The 24,424-nt window shown below is 50.0% G+C and overlaps 1 protein-coding gene across 2 annotated transcripts in view; it reads right to left on the reverse strand.

Moving 5' to 3' along the window:
• Positions 1 to 1,503: 1,503 nt before the first annotated feature.
• LOC144950148 (kidney mitochondrial carrier protein 1-like) overlaps positions 1,504 to 24,424 on the reverse strand; it is a 58,049-nt gene continuing 35,128 nt past the window's right edge. For both annotated transcript variants that reach the window (XM_078880210.1, XM_078880211.1), the window contains 5 exons: positions 24,067 to 24,162; positions 22,645 to 22,769; positions 18,130 to 18,295; positions 13,601 to 13,681; positions 1,504 to 10,559 (listed from right to left, as the gene is read on the reverse strand). In XM_078880210.1, coding sequence (XP_078736336.1) covers positions 10,518 to 10,559; positions 13,601 to 13,681; positions 18,130 to 18,295; positions 22,645 to 22,769; positions 24,067 to 24,162 — 510 coding nt within the window. In that variant the 3' untranslated portion in view covers positions 1,504 to 10,517. The remainder of the gene's footprint in view (positions 10,560 to 13,600; positions 13,682 to 18,129; positions 18,296 to 22,644; positions 22,770 to 24,066; positions 24,163 to 24,424) is intronic.

Genomic DNA, 24,424 nt, shown 5'->3' on the forward strand with positions numbered 1-24,424 from the left:
CACCCGCGCCTGCAACATGGCTTCATCCCAGAGGTCGCAATTGGGTACCCGTACCCTACTAGATACCCGGCCGGGTACGGGTAGCCGGGAATCGGGTAGGGTACAGGTACCCGTTTGCGACCCTGGTGTGGCCGGGTACGGGTAAGGAATCAAAACCCGTTTGCGACCTCTGGCCGGAGGCTGGTTTCGACTTTTCACTGGCTCATCAGCAGTAGAGTCAGACTTTGCTTGAATCAATTGCTGGTGAAACTGCCCAGATCTTCTTGGTTCTTTCGGTAAAGTCACGTAGAAGGGAAATAATAAAATAATAAAAAGAAAAAAATAATTGTCACGACGTTTCGGCCACAACGCAAGCAGCCGTCCTCAGGTGAAGAATGAAACACCACCAAGCTGAGGACGGCTGCTTGTGCGTTGTGGCCGAAACGTCGTGAGAATTATTGTTTGATTTTTTTATGACTTCCCTTCTACGTGACTTTACCGAAAGAACCAAGAAGATGAATCCCTGCAGTCACGAAAGCTTTAAATCGAAATTTGTTTGTTTTATTTTTATTATTTGATTACTTCCCTTCTACGTGACTTTACCGAAAGAACCAAGAAGATGAATCCCTGCAGTCACGAAAGCTTTAAATAGAAATTTTATTATGTTTTATTTTTTTATTATTTCCCTTCTACGTGACTTTACCGAAAGAACCAAGAAGACGAATCCCTGCAGTCACGAAAGCTTTAAATCGAAATTTTATGTTTTATTTTTATTATTTTATTATTTCCCTTCTACGTGACTTTACCGAAAGAACCAAGAAGATGAATCCCTGCAGTCACGAAAGCTTTAAATCGAAATTTTATTATGTTTTATTTTTATTATTTTATTATTTCCCTTCTACGTGACTTTACCGAAAGAACCAAGAAGATGAATCCCTGCAGTCACGAAAGCTTTAAATCGAAATTTTATCATGTTTTATTTTTATTATTTTATTACTTCCCTTCTACGTGACTTTACCGAAAGAACCAAGAAGATGAATCCCTGCAGTCACGAAAGAAGCTTTAAATCGAAATTTAATCTGCCCAGATGTTTATAGGTCGGAGGCTGGGTTTGACTTTTCACTGCCTCATCATCATCATCAGCAGCAGAGTCAGACTTTGCTTGAAGCAATTGCTGCCGATAAAGATGCACTTTTACCCCGTGGAGAGACAGAGATGGGACGGAGGCGTTATATATGCTGTGAAGATTATGCATTGTGCGTTGGACACTCATAGATTACACAGTATATGTAATGATAATAAAAACATATGTATGTATATATATAATGGAATAAACCGATGACGCGAATAAAGATATGAATATGCCACCTACCTACGATGCAGGTCACGTGCCACCTGAATGAAGGTCACGTGCCACCTGCGATGCGGGTCACGTGCCACCTGAATGAAGGTCACGTGCCACCTGCGATGCGGGTCACGTGCCACCTGTGTTGTGACGACGAGTGACGTCAGCAGCCCACGTGCTCGAGCATTTCAATAGTTTAATTGGACTTTCTTCAGTACGCAGCGATGATAGCAATAATAAGACAACGCTCGGTAACTTAAAAACAAAAAGCACGCTGTTACCCATGCATCATTGAAAACATTTAAACTAAACAAAAAAATTCTAGATTTGAAGCTTTCGTGACTGCAAGGAATCATATTCCTAGGTTTTTTCGGTAGAGTCACGTAGGTAAAACATCAAAATTAATGAAAAAAAAAATCACGACGTTTCGGAGGCAACACAAGTCTCCGTCATCAGGTGGGACCGTCACAGCCGAATTAGCTGCATCAAGTGAGGCAATGATTCAAGATAAACAAAAAAAATTGTTATTTTACCAGTTAAAGGCCCACTATGTAGCTATTTTGTCTTAAATATATAAGCGACCTGGCTATCAACAAACGATGGCTCAACAAAGTGGCGTTCATATCATCGCCATCGCGTGGAAACGTAGCGAAATACTCCAAACGTGTGACGTTGGAGAGATTAATCGGAGGACCTGGATAGAAATCCACGCGACCGCGGGGAGAGAACCTGCAAACTCCAAACTATACAGCGCACTAATTCTAGATTTGAAGCTTTCGTGACTGCAAGGATTCATATTCTTAGGTTTTTTTGGTAAAGTCACGAAGGTAAAAAATTAAAATTAATAAAAGTAAAAATTAACCCGTAAAAACAAAGTTTTTCACTATAAATCCTTTATATGCGTGGCGGCTAGAGTCCTCTCGTCCTCTGGCTTGACATGGCTGCCACCTATGGGTCAGATGATTGCCTGCCACCATTAAGCAATTGGTAATTAAATATAATTTATTTTTTCCTAAAAAGTGTCAAATTTTGGAAAAAAATTTTCACGAAAATAAATTGTCACGCACAACGAGTCTGTGTGCAAAATGTCAGCTCGATTGGATCACGGGAAGTGGGTTAAAACACGACCGAAATATTTGCACGGTCCTAAGCAAGCAAGCAAGTGAACTTAATATAAAGGATTTAAAAATAAAATAAAAATCACGACGTTTCGGAGGCAACACAAGCTTCCGTCTTCAGGTGGAAGTCACAGCACGATTGCTGCATCACTTGATACAGCTAACGTCGTGATTTTTATTTAATATTTATTTTACTTTTATTAATTAAATATTTTTTACCTACGTGACTTTACCGAAAAAACCTAAGAATATACAGCGCACGTCACAAGGTCTGGGGATCGAACCCACGAGACCTCCTGCATACCAGGAAAGAGAGTTACGATCTCGCCACTGCGAGCAAACATCAAGCCCGAGGCAAGACGACACCGCGGGGGGGAGGTGCGGGGCCTAGGTCCAGCCCCCCCCGTACTGGAACGCGCGGGGCCCGGGGCAGTCGCCCCAATTTGCCGTCGCCCCAGGGACGGCTCAGACCGCGTGTCACCGCGGTCGGAATTTGAACGCGTGGAGTGCAAACACAATCGTATCAAGACGTGGCATGATCACAAACCCAGTCTGTGCGCGAGTCCACGGGTCTCTATGGGTGTATCTTGATCTCGATGGGAACCTATGGGTTTCTATGCTAGTCTATGGGTCTTTATGTGAATCTACGGGTCTTTAAGCAAGTCTTTGGGCCTCTATGTGAGTCTATGGGTTTCTGGGAGTCTATGGGTCTCTATGCGAGTCTATGGGTCTCTATGCAAGTCTATGGGTCTCTATGCAAGTCTACGGGTCTCTGCGAGTCTACGGGTCTCTATGCGAGTCTACGGGTCTCTGTGCGAGTCTACGGGTCTCTATGCGAGTCTACGGGTCTCTATGCGAGTCTACGGGTCTCTATGCGAGTCTATGGGTCTCTATGCGAGTCTATGGGTCTCTGCGAGTCTACGGGTCTCTATGCGAGTCTACTGTTCTCTATGCGAGTCTGTGGGTCTCTATGCAAGTCTACGGGTCTCTGTGCGAGTCTGTGGGTCTCTATGAGAGTCTACGAGTCTCTATGTGAGTCTACTGGTCTCTATGCGAGTCTACGGGTCTCTAGGTAAGTCTATGGGTCTCTGTGCGAGTCTGTGCGTCTATACAAGCCACTGGTGACCGAGCCGTAAAACCGGATTGGAAACCAGGGCCTCAGGCTGTGCCGGCTCAGGATTGGTGACCTCCAAGTCACTCGGCCACCTCCTCATTGCGCCCTCGTTTTCACGAAGTGGCGGCGATGTGCGTACGGACGTTTAATTCAAGACGCCAAAAGGCAGCGATGGTCCACTCAATCGCGTTATAACGGTAACAGAATAACCTCACACACTGAACGTCTACCGATAGGCCGATCAGGTTCAAGACGCAGGGGGTCAACCCACGACCACCGTGAAAGACGCCATCGCCACTTGACCTCTGCCAGGTGCCTGGACGATTGCACAGGTGGTTAAGTCCCTTCAAGGAACATCATCGCCACCATCACCACCACCACAATCATCACCATGACCAATACCCCCGCCATTCGCTATTAAGTGACGGTGATGTCACCACGGCTCCCGTGCCAGGCCGTCACGTGAATTGAAGGCTTGCTGGCTGACAGGTCACGGGACAGACCCCAAGTGGTGCCATGGGTTGGCGGACTGAGACGAAAGGCCCCCAAAATGTAACTGTGACAACTTTGGTGCGTTTTAGCCATCCGGCGTTCCGCTCGTTGTCGTGAGCGTCACTCCTCCGTTCCCTCCGCTGTTGCTGCTGGAGGGCGACTGCCTCCAACTGCCCAGCAGCAGCAGCGTACTTCACAAGCCTCCTCCACCATCATCATCACCATAATCATCACCACCAACTGGCCATCAGGTCTTCCTCTTGGTTGCTAACCTAGATCTGAATGCCACTACAATGGCCGTCTCAATAAATACTAAAACAAGATATAGTTTAACACGTAGCAGGCTTTCGCGACCAATATCATCTATAATGTAGGCTTGTTTTTGGTTAGATCGGGTAAATGTGTCGTTAAACCAGAGGTCGCAACCGGGTACCCGATACCCGTACCCTACCCGACCAGGTACGGGTAGCCGGGTAGCCGTTTGCGACCCTGGTGCGGCCGGGTACGGGTCCGGGTAGGCCGTGAGTCACTGGTGAGTAACCGTTTGTCACTCATTTCGGGTAGGGTACGGGTAGGGAACGGCTAACCATTTGCGACCCTGGTGCGGCCGGGTACGGGTAAGGAATCAAAACCCGTTTTCGACCTCTGCGTTAAACCTGCCACCACCCAGATAGACAATAAGTAAGGTTTGTCACGAAAATAAAATGTTGCTCTCCAACGCACCGGTGTGTTGTACTAGTAACGAATTGGCCTGTTCTGTTTTAACACGTTGACTTTCGCGACCAATATTATTCACAACAAAGGTTTTTCTGGTTTAGATCGCGCGAGTATATACGTGTCGTAACCCTCCACCACCCGACACAGCCAGCAAGGTTCGTCACGTAAACAACGCGCCGATTAGTGAATACGTCAGCCCACCGGTGTGTGGGAGAGTAAATGTTGCGGATTAACTCTGTGGAGTTAATTTGGACTACTCTCCAACACACCGGGCGCGCTGAAGTGGTCACTAATCGGCGCGTTGTTTACGTGACAAACCTTGCTGGCTGTGGCGGGGTGGTGGAGGGTTACGACACGTTTATATTCGCGCGATCTAAACCCAAAAACCTTTGTTATAAATTGGCACGTTCTGTTTGCGTGACAAACCTTACTAATTGGCCGTGTCGGGTGGTGGTGGGTTTAACGACACATTTGTATTCGCGAGATCTAACCCAAAACAACCTCTTATGGATGACATTTATACATTCAAACTCGACAGTCTAATCCTCGCTCAAATACAGTCGCGGCAGGCACACACATACATCACACTGGCAACATGAACAACCAATAACAGCGTCAAGCTTTAAAACAATCGTCGTATCTCATGCCTGCACGAAATTCCACGTTCCCATGGCAGGGGGCCAATCGGTGTCCGCCGACTGTCCGCTGGGCAGCGACCACGGCAGGGATCCGTTTAAAATGGCCAGGGCCCAGAGCTCGCAACGTTCTCTTAAGATTTCCTCGCAAGCGTGGCAGGCGGCAAGAAGGTTGCGAGCGTGTAAATTGGCTGTAAGTGAAAAACGGATGTTAAGTCGAAGTAAATACGGGCATTGTAGAGGACTGTACCATCACTCCCACAGCACCAGCCAATCAGTTTCCACGAGGACCCCCATGCAACATGGCTGTCACGAGGACCCCCATGCAACATGGCTGTCACGAGGACCCGCATGCAAGATGGCTGCCACGAGGACCCCCATGCAACATGGCTGCCACGAGGACCCCCATGCAACATGGCTGCCACGACGACCCCCATGCAACATGGCTGCCACGAGGACCCCCATGCAACATGGCTGCCACGAGGACCCCCATGCAACATGGCTGCCACGAGGACCCCCATGCAACATGGCTGCCACGAGGACCCCCATGCAACATGGCTGCCACGAGGACCCCCATGCAACATGGCTGCCACGAGGACCCCCATGCAACATGGCTGCCACGAGGACCCCCATGCAACATGGCTGCCACGAGGACCCCCATGCAACATGGCTGCCACGAGGTCCCCCATGCAACATGGCTGCCATGACATCATCGCTGCATGTGTTTAAGCCAGTCCATGACCAGAGTCAGCGTGTTGATGTTACTGATGGTATCACAATTGATTATACCAATATCGATAGAAATGTTGGAGCCATTTGGTCTTGATGTTACCGTTTAAGATCAATATCTACACGCGTGACGTCGGGCACTCCGAAAGATTTATCGTAACTTCATGACCCGCCCCAATATCGTAGACCGTCTAATTTATTCAGGGTTTGCGACAAATCCTACCTCACATCTTTCTTTTCTTGCTACGATCGACGTAACACGCTCTGTGCTCTGGCCACGTAAACTGAAAACCCGTAAACATAATAAAAAAAAAGCTTTTGCAACTTTAGAAATCGAAACTTTCGAATTTTGGTGAATTGGAAGCACGGGTCACCTCGTCATCGTCTGGGACAAGGTGGGGGGGGGGGGGGAGGGAAACGTGGTAATGGTGCAGCCCTGAAACTTCGCGCTCACGCCACCACCGCTGACCAAAGGGGTCAACACCACCACTGGAGGGGGAGAGGCCCCCTCCAGTGAAGGGGTCAGGGGGGCAAAACCAAAACATGACAAGATAGAGGCATTATTTTTCTACCGCATTCGGTAAAAAAGAAAACATCTCAATACAGGGACGCCTCTACTTACGAACATTCGACTTAGGAACTTTCAGAGATACGAACAAACCATGTCCCTACGTCCAGTTGCCTGTTCGGACCGACAGTCGTAAGTTCGACTGCCCCGCACAATAGATGGCGGTGGTGGAAATTACATCTGCAGAAAATGAAGAACCAGTAGGGTCTACATCTGCAGAACGTGAAGAACTGGTGGCATCTACATCTGCAGAACATGAAAGACCAGTGACAATGACATCTGCAGAACGTAAAGAACCAGTGGCATCTACATCTACAGAACGTGAAGAACCAGTGGCATCTACATCTGCAGAACGTGAAGAACTAGTGGCATCTACACCTGCAGAACGTGAAGAACCAGTGGCATCTACATCTGCAGAACGTGACGAACCAGTGGCATCTACATCTGCAGAACGTGAAGAACTAGTGGCATCTACACCTGCAGAACGTGAAGAACCAGTGGCATCTACATCTGCAGAACGTGAAGAATCAGTGGCATCTACATCTACAGAACCTGAAGAATCAGTGGCATCTACATCTGCAGAACGTGAAGAACCAGTAGCATCTACATCTGCAGAACGTGAAGAACCAGTGGCATCTACATCTGCATAACGTAAGAACCAGTGCCATCTACATCTGCAGAACGTGAAGAACCAGTGGCATCTACATCTGCAGAACATGAAGAACCAGTGGCATCTACATCTGCAGAACGTGAAGAACCAGTGGCATCTACATCTGCAGAACGTGAAGAACCAGTGGCATCCACATCTGCAGAACGTGAAGAACCAGTGGCATCTACATCTGCAGAACGTGAAGAACCAATGGCATCTACATCTGCAGAACGTGAAGAACCAGTGGCACCTACATCTGCAGAACGTGAAGAACCAGTGGTATCTACATCTGCAGAACATGAGAACCAGTGGCATCAACATCTGCAGAACGTGAAGAACCAGTGGCATCTACATCTGCATAACGTGAAGAACCAGTGGCATCTACATCTGCAGAACGTGAAGAACCAGTGGCATCTACATCTGCAGAATGTGAAGAACCAATGGCATCTACATCTGCAGAATGTGAAGAACCAGTTGCATCTACATCTGCAGAACATGAAAGACCAGTGACAATGACATCTGCAGAACGTGAAGAACCAGTGGCACCTACATCTGCAGAACGTGAAGAACCAGTGGTATCTACATCTGCAGAACATGAGAACCAGTGGCATCAACATCTGCAGAACGTGAAGAACCAGTGGCATCTACATCTTCAGAACATGAAAGACCAGTTACAATGACATCTGCAGAACGTGAAGAACCAGTGGCATCTACATCTGCAGAACGTGAAGAACCAGTGGCATCTACATCTGCAGAATGTGAAGAACCAGTGGCATCTACATCTGCAGAACGTGAAGAACCAGTTGCATCTACATCTGCAGAACATGAAAGACCAGTGACAATGACATCTGCAGAACGTGAAGAACCAGTGGCATCTACATCTGCAGAATGTGAAGAACCAGTGGCGTCTACATCTACAGAACGTGAATAACCAGTGGCATATACATCTGCATAACGTGAAGAACCAGTGGCATCTACATCTTCAGAACATGAAAGACCAGTTACAATGACATCTGCAGAACGTGAAGAACCAGTGGCATCTACATCTGCAGAACGTGAAGAACCAGTGGCATCTACATCTGCAGAATGTGAAGAACCAGTGGCATCTACATCTGCAGAACATGAAAGACCAGTTACAATGACATCTGCAGAACGTGAAGAACCAGTGGCATCTACATCTGCAGAACGTGAAGAACCAGTGGCATCTACATCTGCAGAATGTGAAGAACCAGTGGCATCTACATCTGCAGAACATGAAAGACCAGTGACAATGACATCTGCAGAACGTGAAGAACCAGTGGCACCTACATCTGCGGAACGTGAAGAACCAGTGGAGTCTACATCTGCAGAATGTGAAGAACCAGTGGCGTCTACATCTGCAGAACGTGAAGAACCAGTGGCATCTACATCTGCAGAACGTGAAGAACCAGTGGAGTCTACATCTGCAGAACGTGAAGAACCAGTGGCATCTACATCTGCAGAACGTGAAGAACCAGTGGAGTCTACATCTGCAGAACGTGAAGAACCAGTGGCATCTACATCTGCAGAACGTGAAGAACCAGTGGCATCTACATCTGCAGAACGTGAAGAACCAGTGGCGTCTACATCTACAGAACGTGAAGAATCAGTGGCATCTACATCTGCAGAACGTGAAGAACCAGTGGCGTCTACATCTGCAGAACGTGAAGAACTGGTGGCATCTACATCTACAGAACGTGAAGAACCAGTGGCATCTACATCTACAGAACGTGAGGAACCAGTGGCACCTACATCTGCGGAACGTGAAGAACCAGTGGCATCTACAGAACGTGAAGAACCAGTGGCACCTACATCTGCAGAACGTGAAGAACCAGTGGCATCTACATCTACAGATTATACACCTTTTAAAGCCATTCCCCCGTGTTTAGTGTACACAGCATACAACACGTTTGGAATCGACCGGAGTAAAGTTGGGACTTACGAACAGAAACCTCCGTAGCAAAACTCATTCGTAAGTAGAGACGTCGTCACTGTGTTCCAATAGCCGTGCATTAAATACGAGACGGAGAGTCCTTCATAAATAACGTCACACACGAAGCAGTGCCTTATGGAGCCGTCATAAGTTTGCCGACCAATGCTCTGGCGTTGTACTTGGCCTACTCTTCCAGGCTGGCCGGACATGTGGTGGAATAAGACGGCGTGGAAATTTAGAGCAGCAGCCAAAAACTCTCAACGAGTGACGTTGATTTTAAGCGTGGAGGGAAAAAACGGAAGACCCCGGAGATAAATCCACGCGACCACGGCGAGAGAGACGCAGACTCTCAAGAGACACCAGGCATCGTGGCCATCATGATGATGATGAGAGAGAGAGACACGCAAACTCCAAATATACAGCAGCAGGCGTCAGCGTCGGGATCGAACCCACGACCTCCTGTATACCAGGCGAGGTAGTTAACATCTCCTGGCCACCATGATGATGAGAGAGAAACAAGCAAACTCCAAATACACAGCAGACGTCACGGTTGGGATCGAACCCACGACCTCCTGTATACCGGGCGAGGTTGTTAACATCTCCTAGCCACCTCAGTGCCTACGTTCCCCATCGCTGACGGGATGGCTATGGTGCGTTATGTTTCGCGAATGTGTCAAAGCCGTGGACTCGTTCAATAAATAAACCACAATGACCGATGCCACAGACATCGTGCAATCTGACGAGTGTCGAAGCATCGGGTGGTGTTTGTCTCCTGTTGACATGCTCCGCTGAGCCGGTGGTGGAAACTCCACGTTCCGATGTTGGGGGTTTTTTATCCACCCCGGAGGGACAACGACGCTGATGGGCTAAATGCGACCACATCCCACCGCATCTCTGCCGAACCTTGCAAGCTGCCTTTGTAACGTAAAAAAGTTAACGTCTCGCCAAACGTGGCACGCGTTTCGATGGGATGCAGTCCAACCGACCGGCAGATCGGTCGACCAGATGCCGTGAAACGTTCAGCGGAGTTTTTGCGAACTTCCCCGAGTCAGTTCCTCACTTTGCTCGTGCGCCGCGTGCCCCCAAGCTCAACTTCGCGCTCCTTGAGGTTGAAGCACGAAGAAGCATCACTCTCCACTTTGTCTTCCTCCTCCTCCTCATCCACCTCCTCTTCCTCTACTGCCCCTCCTCTTCCTCCGTCCTCCACCTCCTCCTCGTCTTCACAAGTTCAGTTTCTTCAACTGCTCGTACGTGATGAAGAACTGAGCATGGGCGGCGGTGTCGGGGAACATTCGAGTCAGGGAATGGACCCCATCGACAATGGCACGCACGCGGGAATTAACGAATTACCGAACGAATGAATTTTGGCAGAGCAACATCACTTATACATGAGGTTTTTTTTTTGCGTTAGATCGCGCAAATATAAATGTGTCGTTAATACCCGCCACCACCTGACAGACAATTAGTAAGATAATTGTTTTTTTACCCTTCTATCTGGCAACAAAACTGACACCTTTTTTACAAGGAGTCATGTTTGCATTGACCACAATACCTGCAGTCATAATGCAAACCAAAAACATAACTCTGATAATGTATGCACTGTCCTTGAACAGTCCTTGAACAGTGCACATACATTATCAGAGTTATGTTTTTTGTTTGCATTATGACTGTAGGTATTGTGGTCTATGCAAACATGACTCCTTGTAAAAAAGGTGTCAGTTTTGTTGACAGATAGAAGGGTAAAAAAACAATGATCATATTTTTTACTGGCAAATGAGGTTCCAATGGTGTAAACAATTAGTAAGGTTTGTCAGTAACCCCACAACATTTACATGTTGTGAGGTTACTCTCCAACACACCAGTGTGCTGAACTAGTAACGAATTGACAAGTTCCAATTACGAGACAAACCTCACTAATTGGCTTTGCCGGGTGGTGGCGGGTTTAACGACACATTTATATTCACGCGATCTAATCCAAAAAAACTGTATTGTGGATATTCCTCGCGGAAGCCTACGTGTTAAACTCGCCTATACAGTCACCGTCTTTCAACGACGATTACGACGACGATGATGAAGATGAGCATGTTGAGATGTGAGTGACTGTGATCGTGGTGGTGATGATGATGTTGAGATGTCAGTGACTGTGATCGTGATGATGATGATGTTGAGATGTGAGTGACTTTGATCGTGGTGATGATGATGTTGAGATGTCAGTGACTGATCGTGGTGATGATGATGATCATCATGTTGAGATGTCAGTGACTGATCGTGGTGATGATGATGTTGAGATGTGAGTGACTGTGATCGTGGTGATGATGTTGATGTTGAGATGTGAGTGACTGTGATCGTGATGATGATGATGTTGAGATGTCAATGACTGTGATCATGGTGATGATGATGTTGAGATGTCAGTGACTGTGATCATGGTGATGATGATGTTGAGATGTCAGCGACTGTGATCATGGTGATGATGATATTGAGATGTGAGTGACTGTGATCGTGGTGATGATGATGATGAAATGTCAGTGACTGTGATCGTGGTGATGATGATGATCATCATGTTGAGATGTCAGTGACTGATCGTGGTGATGATGATGATGATGAGATGTCAGTGACTGTGATCGTGGTGATGATGATGATGTTGAGATGTCAGTGACTGTGATCGTGGTGATGATGATGATGAAATGTCAGTGACTGTGATCGTGGTGATGATGATGATCATCATGTTGAGATGTCAGTGACTGATCGTGGTGATGATGATGATGATGAGATGTCAGTGACTGTGATCGTGGTGATGATGATGATGTTGAGATGTCAGTGACTGATCGTGGTGAGGATGATGATGATGTTGAGATGTCAGTGACTGATCGTGGCGATGATGATGATGAAATGTCAGTGACTGTGATCGTGCTGATGATGATGATCATCATGTTGAGATGTCAGTGACTGATCGTGGTGATGATGATGATGTTGAGATGTGAGTGACTGTGATCGTGATGATGATGATGTTGAGATGTCAATGACTGTGATCGTGGTGATGATGATGATGTTGAGATGCGAGTGACTGATCGTGGTGATGATGTTGATGTTGAGATGTCAATGACTGTGATCGTGATGATGATGATGTTGAGATGTCAATGACTGTGATCGTGGTGATGATGTTGATGTTGAGATGTCAATGACTGTGATCGTGGTGATGATGTTGATGTTGAGATGTCAGTGACTGATCGTGGTGGTGATGATGATGAAATGTCAGTGACTGTGATCGTGGTGATGATGATGATGTTGAGATGCGAGTGACTGTGATCGTGGTGATGATGTTGATGTTGAGATGTCAGTGACTGATCGTGGTGGTGATGATGATGAAATGTCAGTGACTGTGATCGTGGTGATGATGATGATGATGATGTTGAGATGTCAGTGACTGTGATCGTGATGATGATGATGTTGAGATGTCAATGACTGTGATCGTGGTGATGATGATGATGTTGAGATGCGAGTGACTGATCGTGGTGATGATGATGATGTTGAGATGTCAATGACTGTGATCGTGATGATGATGATGTTGAGATGTCAATGACTGTGATCGTGGTGATGATGTTGATGTTGAGATGTCAATGACTGTGATCGTGGTGATGATGTTGATGTTGAGATGTCAGTGACTGATCGTGGTGGTGATGATGATGAAATGTCAGTGACTGTGATCGTGGTGATGATGATGATGTTGAGATGCGAGTGACTGTGATCGTGGTGATGATGTTGATGTTGAGATGTCAGTGACTGATCGTGGTGGTGATGATGATGAAATGTCAGTGACTGTGATCGTGGTGATGATGATGATGATGTTGAGATGTCAGTGACTGTGATCGTGGTGATGATGATGTTGAGATGCGAGTGACTGTGATCGTGGTGATGATGTTGATGTTGAGATGTCAGTGACTGATCGTGGTGGTGATGATGATGAAATGTCAGTGACTGTGATCGTGGTGATGATGATGATGTTGAGATGTCAGTGACTGTGATCGTGGTGATGATGATGATGTTGAGATGCGAGTGACTGTGATCGTGGTGATGATGATGATGTTGAGATGTCAGTGACTGATCGTGGTGATGATGATGATGTTGAGATGTCAGTGACTGATCGTGGTGATGATGTTGAGATGTGAGTGACTGTGATCGTGGTGGTGGTGATGATGATCATGATGTTGAGATTTCAGTATATGCTGCTGTCGATAATGATGCAGCGAATGATGATGATGATGGCACTGCTGCTGCTGCTGCTGATGATGATATTTAAGGATACAATGATGTTCCAAGGTCCCAGCCGGAGCCAGTTGGGCCAGAAGCCCTTGTAGAGCGCCATGAAGCCCTCCGTACGGAACGTCTGCCTCACAAGCACACACACACGCACGCACAGACACACACACGCGCACACGTAAGCACGCACACACACACACACGCACAGATATACACACGCGCACACGTAAGCACGCATGCACACACACTCGGGCACACGCACGCAGACACACACGGGCAAACACACAGACACACACACACACACGTACACACATGCGCACACACACACGCAGAGAACACAAGACACACGCACACACCCAAACACACACACTCAGACACACACATACACACAGACAGACACAGGGACGGATACACGAACACAATGCAAACAAGTAGGCCTTTAACGTCACGCTTTCACCCAAATCCCTGCACCCCGGACCCACGACGTCACCTGGACGTGGCGCTTTCACCCAAATCCCACCACCAGCCATCCGCTCTCGACCCCTGACCCGCGCCCCCGACGCCCAACCGGGGTGGCTGGGAGATGTTGACTGCCTCGCCTGGTATACAGGAGGTCATGGGTTCGATCCCGACCCTGACGATGCCTATTTGGAGTTTGCGTGTCTCTCTCATCATCATCATCACGGTGGCTAGGAGATGTTAACTACCTCGCCTGGTATACAGGAGGTCATGGGTTCGATCCCGACCCTGACGATGCCTATTTGGAGTTTGCGTGTCTCTCTCTCATCATCATCATCACGGTGGCTCGGAGATGTTAACTACCTCGCCTGGTCTACAGGAGGTCGTGGGTTCGATCCCGACCCTGACGACGCCTATTTGGAGTTTGCGTGTCTCTCTCTCATCATCATCATCACGGTGGCTGGGAGATGTTGACTGCCTCGCCTGGTATACAGGAGGTCATGGGTTCGATCCCGACCCTGACAACGCCTATTTGGAGTTTGCGTGTCTCTCTCTCTCTCATCATCACCACGGTGGGCTAGGAGATGTTAACTACCTCGCCTGGTATACAGGTCGTGGGTTTGATCCCGACCCTGACGATGCCTATTTGGAGTTTGCGTGTCTCTCTCTCATCATCATCATCAAGGTGGCTGGGAGATGTTGACTGCCTCGCCTGGTATACAGGAGGTCATGGGTTCGATCCCGACCCTGACGACGCCTATTTGGAGTTTGCGTGTCTCTCTCTCTCTCATCATCACCACGGTGGGCTAGGAGATGTTAACTACCTCGCCTGGTATACAGGAGGTCGTGAGTTCGATCCCGACCCTGACGATGCCTATTTGGAGTTTGCGTGTCTCTCTCTCTCTCATCATCATCACGGTGGCTAGGAGATGTTAACTACCTCGCCTGGTATACAGGAGGTCGTGGGTTTGATCCCGACCCTGACGCCTGCTGCTGTATATTTGGAGTTTGCGTGTCTCCCTCTCATTATCATCACGGTGGCTCGGAGATGTTAACGACCTCGCCTGGTCTACAGGAGGTCGTGGGTTCGATCCCGACCCTGACGACGCCTATATGGAGTTTGCGTGTCTCTCTCTCTCTCCGCGGTCACGCAGATTCTTGTCCGCTTCCCACGCTTTTTCCCTCCGCACTTAGAATCAACGTCACGTGCTTTAGAGTATTTAGCTGCAATACATTTCCACGCGAAGACGACAAGCACCACTTCACTGAGCCATCATTCGCGATATCCAGGGTCGCTTCTGAAAAAGCTCAGGAGGGCTAGATTTGAAGCTTTCCTGACTGCAAGGATTCATATTCTTAGGATTTTTTCGGTAAAGTCACGTAGGTAGAAAATTTAAATTAATAAAAGTAAAATAAAAATCACGACGTTTCGAAGGCAACACAAGCTTCCGTCTTCAGGTAGAACCGTCACAGCACGATTGCTCTTACTTGATACGGCTCTTACTTGATGCGGCTCTTACTTGATGCAGCTCTTACTTGATGCAGCTCTTACTTGATGCAGCTCTTACTTGATGCAGCTCTTAATTGATGCAGCTCTTACTTGATACAGCTCTTACTTGATGCAGCTCTTACTTGATGCAGCTCTTACTTGATGCAGCTCTTACTTGATGCAGCTCTTACTTGATGCAGCTCTTAATTGATGCAGCTCTTACTTGATACGGCTCTTACTTGATACAGCTCTTACTTGATACGGCTCTTACTTGATGCAGCTCTTACTTGATGCAGCTCTTACTTGATGCAGCTCTTACTTGATACAGCTCTTACTTGATGCAGCTCTTAATTGATGCAGCTCTTACTTGATACAGCTCTTACTTGATGCAGCTCTTACTTGATGCAGCTCTTACTTGATGCAGCTCTTACTTGATGCAGCTCTTACTTGATGCAGCTCTTACTTGATACGGCTCTTACTTGATGCAGCTCTTAATTGATGCAGCTCTTACTTGATGCAGCTCTTACTTGATGCAGCTCTTACTTGATGCAGCTCTTACTTGATGCAGCTCTTACTTGATACAGCTCTTACTTGATGCGGCTCTTACTTGATGCAGCTCTTACTTGATGCAGCTCTTACTTGATGCAGCTCTTACTTGATGCAGCTCTTACTTGATACAGCTCTTACTTGATACGGCTCTTACTTGATGCAGCTCTTACTTGATGCAGCTCTTACTTGATGCAGCTCTTACTTGATACGGCTCTTACTTGATACGGCTCTTACTTGATACGGCTCTTACTTGATACGGCTCTTACTTGATACAGCTCTTACTTGATGCAGCTCTTACTTGATGCAGCTCTTACATGATGCAGCTCTTACTTGATGCGGCTCTTACTTGATACGGCTCTTACTTGATACAGCTCTTACTTGATACAGCTCTTACTTGATACAGCTCTTACTTGATACGGCTCTTACTTGATGCAGCTCTTACTTGATGCAGCTCTTACTTGATGCAGCTCTTACTTGATACAGCTCTTACTTGATACAGCTCTTACTTGATACAGCTCTTACTTGATACAGCTCTTACTTGATACGGCTCTTACTTGATACGGCTCTTACTTGATACAGCTCTTACTTGATGCAGATCTTACTTGATGCAGCTCTTACTTGATGCGGCTCTTACTTGATACAGCTCTTACTTGATGCAGATCTTACTTGATGCAGCTCTTACTTGATACGGCTCTTACTTGATACAGCTCTTACTTGATACAGCTCTTACTTGATGCAGATCTTACTTGATGCAGCTCTTACTTGATGCGGCTCTTACTTGATACGGCTCTTACTTGATACAGCTCTTACTTGATACGGCTCTTACTTGATGCAGATCTTACTTGATGCAGCTCTTACTTGATACGGCTCTTACTTGATGCGGCTCTTACTTGATGCAGATCTTACTTGATGCAGCTCTTACTTGATGCAGATCTTACTTGATGCAGCTCTTACTTGATACGGCTCTTACTTGATACAGCTCTTACTTGATACAGCTCTTACTTGATGCAGATCTTACTTGATGCAGCTCTTACTTGATGCGGCTCTTACTTGATACGGCTCTTACTTGATACAGCTCTTACTTGATACAGCTCTTACTTGATGCAGATCTTACTTGATGCAGCTCTTACTTGATGCAGCTCTTACTTGATGCGGCTCTTACTTGATGCAGCTCTTACTTGATGCGGCTCTTACTTGATACGGCTCTTACTTGATGCGGCTCTTACTTGATGCAGCTCTTACTTGATGCAGCTCTTACTTGATACGGCTCTTACTTGATACAGCTCTTACTTGATACAGCTCTTACTTGATGCAGATCTTACTTGATGCAGCTCTTACTTGATGCAGCTCTTACTTGATGCGGCTCTTACTTGATACAGCTCTTACTTGATACAGCTCTTACTTGATACGGCTCTTACTTGATGCAGCTCTTACTTGATGCAGCTCTTACTTGATACGGCTCTTACTTGATACAGCTCTTACTTGATGCAGCTCTTACTTGATGCAGCTCTTACTTGATGCAGCTCTTACTTGATACGGCTCTTACTTGATGCAGCTCTTACTTGATGCAGCTCTTACTTGATACAGCTCTTACTTGATGCAGCTCTTACTTGATGCGGCTCTTACTTGATACGGCTCTTACTTGATGCAGCTCTTACTTGATGCAGCTCTTACTTGATACAGCTCTTACTTGATGCGGCTCTTACTTGATGCGGCTCTTACTTGATACGGCTCTTACTTGATGCAGCTCTTACTTGATGCAGCTCTTACTTGATGCAGCTCTTACTTGATGCAGCTCTTACTTGATGCAGCTCTTACTTGATACAGCTCTTACTTGATGCAGCTCTTACTTGATACAGCAATCGTGCTGTGACGGTTCCACCTGAAGACGGAAGCTTGTGTTGCCTCCGAAATGTCGTGATTTTTATGTTATTTGTTATTTTACTTTAATTAATTTTTATTTTTAACGTACGTGACTTTACCGAAAAAAACCTAAGAATATAAGCTCAGCAGGGCCTTACTACACACCTGGCAAAATTAAAAAAAACTAAAACTTTCATTTCCACAGTTGAGTTCACCTGCAGCATGCAGTGCAGCGTGCCCCGGTAGAGGGCGGAGGTGCCGGCGGCGGTGGTGGTGGCGGCGCCGGTGCTCTTGAGGTGGCGCTGGTTCATCATGCGCGTGCGCACAACGTCCACCGGGTTGGAGGCCAGGGCGCCCGCAAGGCCGCACGCGAAGCTCGAACTGGGACGGCATCACGCGGAGACGACCACGCGGAGACAATCACGCGGAGACGACCACGCAGAGACAATCACGCAGAGACGACCACGCGGAGACGACCACGCAGAGACAATCACGCAGAGACAACCACGCGGAGACAATCACGCGGAGACGACCACGCGGAGACCACGAAGAGACAATCACGCGGAGACCACGAAGAGACAATCACGCAGAGACAACCACGCGGAGACAACCACGCGGATACAATCACGAGGAGACAATCACGCGGAGACCACGAAGAGACAATCACGCAGAGACAACCACGCGGAGACAACCACGCGGAGACAATCACGAGGAGACAATCACGCGGAGACCACGAAGAGACAATCACGCAGAGACAACCACGCGGAGACGACCACGCGGAGACAACCACGCGGAGACAACCACGAGGAGACAATCACGCGGAGACCACGAAGAGACAATCACGCAGAGACAACCACGCGGAGACGACCACGCGGAGACGACCACGCGGAGACAATCACGCGGAGACAATCACGCGGAGACCACGAGGAGACAATCACGAGGAGACCACGAAGAGACAATCACGCAGAGACAATCACGCGGAGACGACCACGCGGAGACGACCACGCGGAGACAATCACGCGGAGACAATCACGCGGAGACAATCACGCGGAGACCACGAAGAGACAATCACGCAGAGACAATCACGCGGAGACGACCACGCGGAGACGACCACGCGGAGACAACCACGCGGAGACAACCACGAGGAGACAATCACGCGGAGACCACGAAGAGACAATCACGCAGAGACAACCACGCGGAGACGACCACGCGGAGACGACCACGCGGAGACAATCACGCGGAGACAATCACGCGGAGACCACGAGGAGACAATCACGAGGAGACCACGAAGAGACAATCACGCAGAGACAACCACGCGGAGACGACCACGCGGAGACGACCACGCGGAGACAATCACGCGGAGACAATCACGCGGAGACCACGAAGAGACAATCACGCGGAGACGACCACGCGGAGACGACCACGCGGAGACAATCACGCGGAGACAATCACGCGGAGACCACGAGGAGACAATCACGAGGAGACCACGAAGAGACAATCACGCAGAGACAATCACGCGGAGACGACCACGCGGAGACGACCACGCGGAGACAATCACGCGGAGACAATCACGCGGAGACAATCACACGGAGACAATCACGAGGAGACCACGAGGAGACAACCACGAGGAGACCACGAAGAGACAATCACGCAGAGACAATCACGCGGAGACGACCACGCGGAGACGACCACGCGGAGACCACGAGGAGACAATCACGCGGAGACAATCACACGGAGACAATCACGAGGAGACCACGAGGAGACAACCACGCGGAGACAATCACACGGAGACAATCACGAGGAGACCACGAGGAGACAACCACGCGGAGACAACCACGCGGAGACAATCACGCGGAGACAATCACACGGAGACAATCACGAGGAGACCACGAGGAGACGACCACGCGGAGACATTCACGCGGAGACAATCACACGGAGACAATCACGAGGAGACCACGAGGAGACAACCACGAGGAGACCACGAAGAGACAATCACGCAGAGACAATCACGCGGAGACGACCACGCGGAGACGACCACGCGGAGACCACGAGGAGACAATCACGCGGAGACAATCACACGGAGACAATCACGAGGAGACCACGAGGAGACAACCACGCGGAGACAATCACACGGAGACAATCACGAGGAGACCACGAGGAGACAACCACGCGGAGACAATCACGCGGAGACAATCACACGGAGACAATCACGAGGAGACCACGAGGAGACAACCACGAGGAGACCACGAAGAGACAATCACGCAGAGACAATCACGCGGAGACGACCACGCGGAGACGACCACGCGGAGACCACGAGGAGACAATCACGCGGAGACAATCACACGGAGACAATCACGAGGAGACCACGAGGAGACAACCACGCGGAGACAATCACACGGAGACAATCACGAGGAGACCACGAGGAGACAACCACGCGGAGACAATCACGCGGAGACAATCACACGGAGACAATCACGAGGAGACCACGAGGAGACGACCACGCGGAGACATTCACGCGGAGACGACCACGCGGAGACCACGAGGAGACGACCACGCGGAGACATTCACGCGGAGACAATCACACGGAGACAATCACGCGGAGACGACCACGCGGAGACCACGAGGAGACGACCACGCGGAGACATTCACGCGGAGACAATCACACGGAGACAATCACGCGGAGACCACGAACAGACAATCACGCGGAGACCACGAGGAGACAACCACGCGGAGACAACGTGGAGACGACCACGCGGAGACGAGTAAACGTAGACACAGAGAAGATGCGGAAATGACACGGACACAGAGACATGGAGATGAGTAAACACAGAGAAGACGCGAAGATGACACGGACATGGCACAGAGATGACACGGAGACACGAGATGACACAATGACACGGAGATGACACGGAGACGCGGAGATGACACGGAGACACGGAGATGACGCGGAGACACGAGATTACACAATGACACAGACACAGAGACATGGAGATGAGTAAATAGACACAGAGACGACGCGGAGACACAGAGACACAGATGCGTAAACATAGACTTAGAAAGATACGGAGACACGAGCTGAGACATGGAGACCCAGAGAGACCCAGAGAGACCCAGAGAGACCCAGAGAGACACAGAGAGACACAGAGAGACACAGACATGGACGTACATACTGAGACATGAACTCTGGCAGGCGGGTGAATACACAGAGACAGAGGAGGGTGGAGCGGGTGAGTGAGCGGGTGAGTGAGCGAGTGACCAGGTGAGTGAGCGGGTGAGTGAGCGGGCGAGTGAGCGAACAGGTGAGTGAGCGACCAGGTGAGTGAGCGACCAGGTGAGTGAGCGAGTTAGCGAGTGACCAGGTGAGTGAGCGGGTGAGTGAGCGGGTGAGTGAGCGAGCAGGTGAGTGAGCGGGTGAGTGAGCGAGTTAGCGAGTGACCAGGTGAGTGAGCGGGTGAGTGAGCGACCAGGTGAGCGAGCGGGTGAGTGAGCGGGTGAGTTGAGCGACCAGGTGAGTGAGCGACCAGGTGAGTGAGCGGGTGAGTGAGCGAGTTAGCGAGTGACCAGGTGAGTGAGCAGGTGAGTGATCGGGTGAGTGAGCTAGTTAGCGAGTGACCAGGTGAGTGAGCGGGTGAGTGATCGGGTGAGTGAGCTAGTTAGCGAGTGACTAGGTGAGTGAGCGGGTGAGTGAGCGACCAGGTGAGCGAGCGGGTGAGTGAGCGGGTGAGTTGAGCGACCAGGTGAGTGAGCGACCAGGTGAGTGAGCGACCAGGTGAGTGAGCGAGTTAGCAAGTGACCAGGTGAGTGAGCGGGTGAGTGAGCGTGTGAGTGAACGACCAGGTGAGTGAGCGGGTTAGCGAGTGACCAGGTTAGCGAGCGGGTGAGTGAGCGGGTGATTGAGCGTGTGAGTGAGCGTGTGAGTGAGCGACCAGGTGAGTGAGCGAGTTAGCGAGTGACCAGGTGAGTGAGCGAGTTAGCGAGTGACCAGGTGAGTGAGCGAGTTAGCGAGTGACCAGGTGAGTGAGCGGGTGAGTGAGCGAGTTAGCGAGTGACCAGGTGAGTGAGCGGGTGAGTGAGCGAGTTAGCGAGTGACCAGGTGAGTGAGCGGGTGAGTGAGCGGGTGAGTGAGCGACCAGGTGAGTGAGCGGGTTAGCGAGTGACCAGGTTAGTGAGCGGGTGAGTGAGCGGGTGAGTGAGCGGGTGAGTGAGCGACCAGGTGAGTGAGAGGCTAAGTGAGCGAGTTAGCGAGTGACCAGGTGAGTGAGCGGGTGAGTGAGCGGGTGAGTGAGCGAGTTAGCGAGTGACCAGGTGAGTGAGCGGGTGAGTGAGCGGGTGAGTGAGCGACCAGGTGAGTGAGCGGGTTAGCGAGTGACCAGGTTAGCGAGCGGGTGAGTGAGCGGGTGAGTGAGCGGGTGAGTGAGCGGGTGAGTGAACGACCAGGTGAGTGAGAGGCTAAGTGAGCGAGTTAGCGAGTGACCAGGTGAGTGAGCGGGTGAGTGAGCGGGTGAGTGAGCGAGTTAGCGAGTGACCAGGTGAGTGAGCGGGTGGGTGAGCGAGTTAGCGAATGACCAGGTGAGTGAGCGTGTGAGTGAGCGAGTTAGCGAGCGAGTTAGCGAGTGACCAGGTGAGCGAGCGTGTGCGTGAGCGACCAGGTGAGCGGGTCAGTGAGCGAGTGACCAGGTGAGTGAGCGGGCGAGTGAGTTGGCAAGCATGTGAGCGAGCGGGCGACTCACACAAAGTGGGTGAGCACCGTGTCTCCCATGACGCCCGACAGGATGAGGTGCTTCTTGGTGATGTCGTACACCGGCAGCTCCACGCCCACCACGATCGCCGCTCGCTGCGCCGTCTGCATGACTCCCTACGCACGCACAAGTGTACACACACACACACGCACACACACGCACGCACAAGTGTACACACACACGCACACACGCACAAGTGTACACACGCACAAGTGTACACACACACGCATGCACACACGCACAAGTGTACACACACACGCACGCACAAGTGTACACACATGCACACACGCACACACACACACACAAGCGTACACACGCACGCACACATACACACGCACGCACACACACGCACAAGCGTACACACGCACGCACACACACGCGTACACACGCACGCACGCACGCACACGCACAAGCGTACACACGCACGCACGCACGCACACGCACAAGCGTACACACGCACGCACAAGTGTACACATGCACGCACACATACATACACCAGACAAAGGTCGCCGTGTAGTCTTTAACAGACTGTTGGGGCAAGTGCCGCTAGCGAGCACACATCACCAGCGCCGTCACACGTATCGCAAGCGCAGGTACACAAGACAAAGGTCCATCGGTGAGTAGGAATCAAACTCTCTCTGTCTCTCTCTGTGTCTCTCTCTCTCTCCGTGTGTCTCTCTCTCTCCGTGTCTCTCTCTCTCTCCATGTCTCTCTCTCTCTCCGTGTCTCTCTCTCTCCGTGTCTCTCTCTCCACGTGTCTCTCTCTCAGTGTCTCTCTCTCCGTGTCTCTGTCTCTCCGTGTCTCTCTCTCTCTCTCCGTGTCTCTCTCTCTCAGAGTCTCTCCGTGTCTCTCTCTCTCCACGTGTCTCTCTCTCTCTCAGTGTCTCTCTCTCTCTCCGTGTCTCTCTCTCTCCGTGTGTCTCTCTCTCTCCGTGTGTCTCTCTCTCTCCGTGTCTCTCTCTCTCTCCGTGTCTCTCTCTCCGTGTCTGTCTCTGAAGTTGAGCGAATGCTGTGCGGCAGTGGTGGCGGTAGTGATTGCGGTGATGATGATGATGATGGTGGTGGTGATGATTATGATGGTGTCGGTGACGGCGGTGGTGATGATAATGGTGGTGATGATTATCATGGTGTAAGTGACGGTGCTGGTGGAGGCGGCGGTGGTGATGACGATCATGACGGTGACGGCGGTGGAGGTGATGATGATGATGGTTATGATGTGTCGGTGATGGTGGTGGTGGCGGTCACGGTGGTGATGATGATAATGATGGTGGTGGTAGTGGTGGTGGTGATGATTATGATGGTGGCGGTCGCGGTGGTGTTGGTGGTGATCGTAGTGCTGGCGGTAGTGGTGGTGTTGGTGGCGGTGGCGGCAATCCGGGTCACAGGGCAGCAGCAGCAGCAGCAGCGGCTCACCCTCCAGAGGCCCCGCGTGCCCTCCTGCTGGTAAATGTCGATGAAGCTCCCAATCATCCCCGTCTGGAACACGCCTCCCTGTGCCTGCATGCGAATCTGAGACACAAAGACAAAGAACACCCCCACCCCGTGTAGCCTTAACAAACCGTCGGGGCAAGTGCTGTTAGCGATCGGCAGCGCCTGTGAAGGCTACCGGCACGGCACACGAGGGGGTGGGTGGCCAGCACCACGTCCGAGCCGCCTTTGTCTCCCCAGTGGCGATGTTTACACACCGCACCAGGTACTCATTTGAGGCTGAGTCGACCTAGGGGAGGACCAAAAGTGGTTCAGATAATCGCCACTGTTGTGTGAGCGGGAA

Source organism: Lampetra fluviatilis, chromosome 56 (genome assembly GCF_964198595.1).
Source record: "Lampetra fluviatilis chromosome 56, kcLamFluv1.1, whole genome shotgun sequence".
Classification (NCBI taxonomy): domain Eukaryota; kingdom Metazoa; phylum Chordata; class Hyperoartia; order Petromyzontiformes; family Petromyzontidae; genus Lampetra; species Lampetra fluviatilis.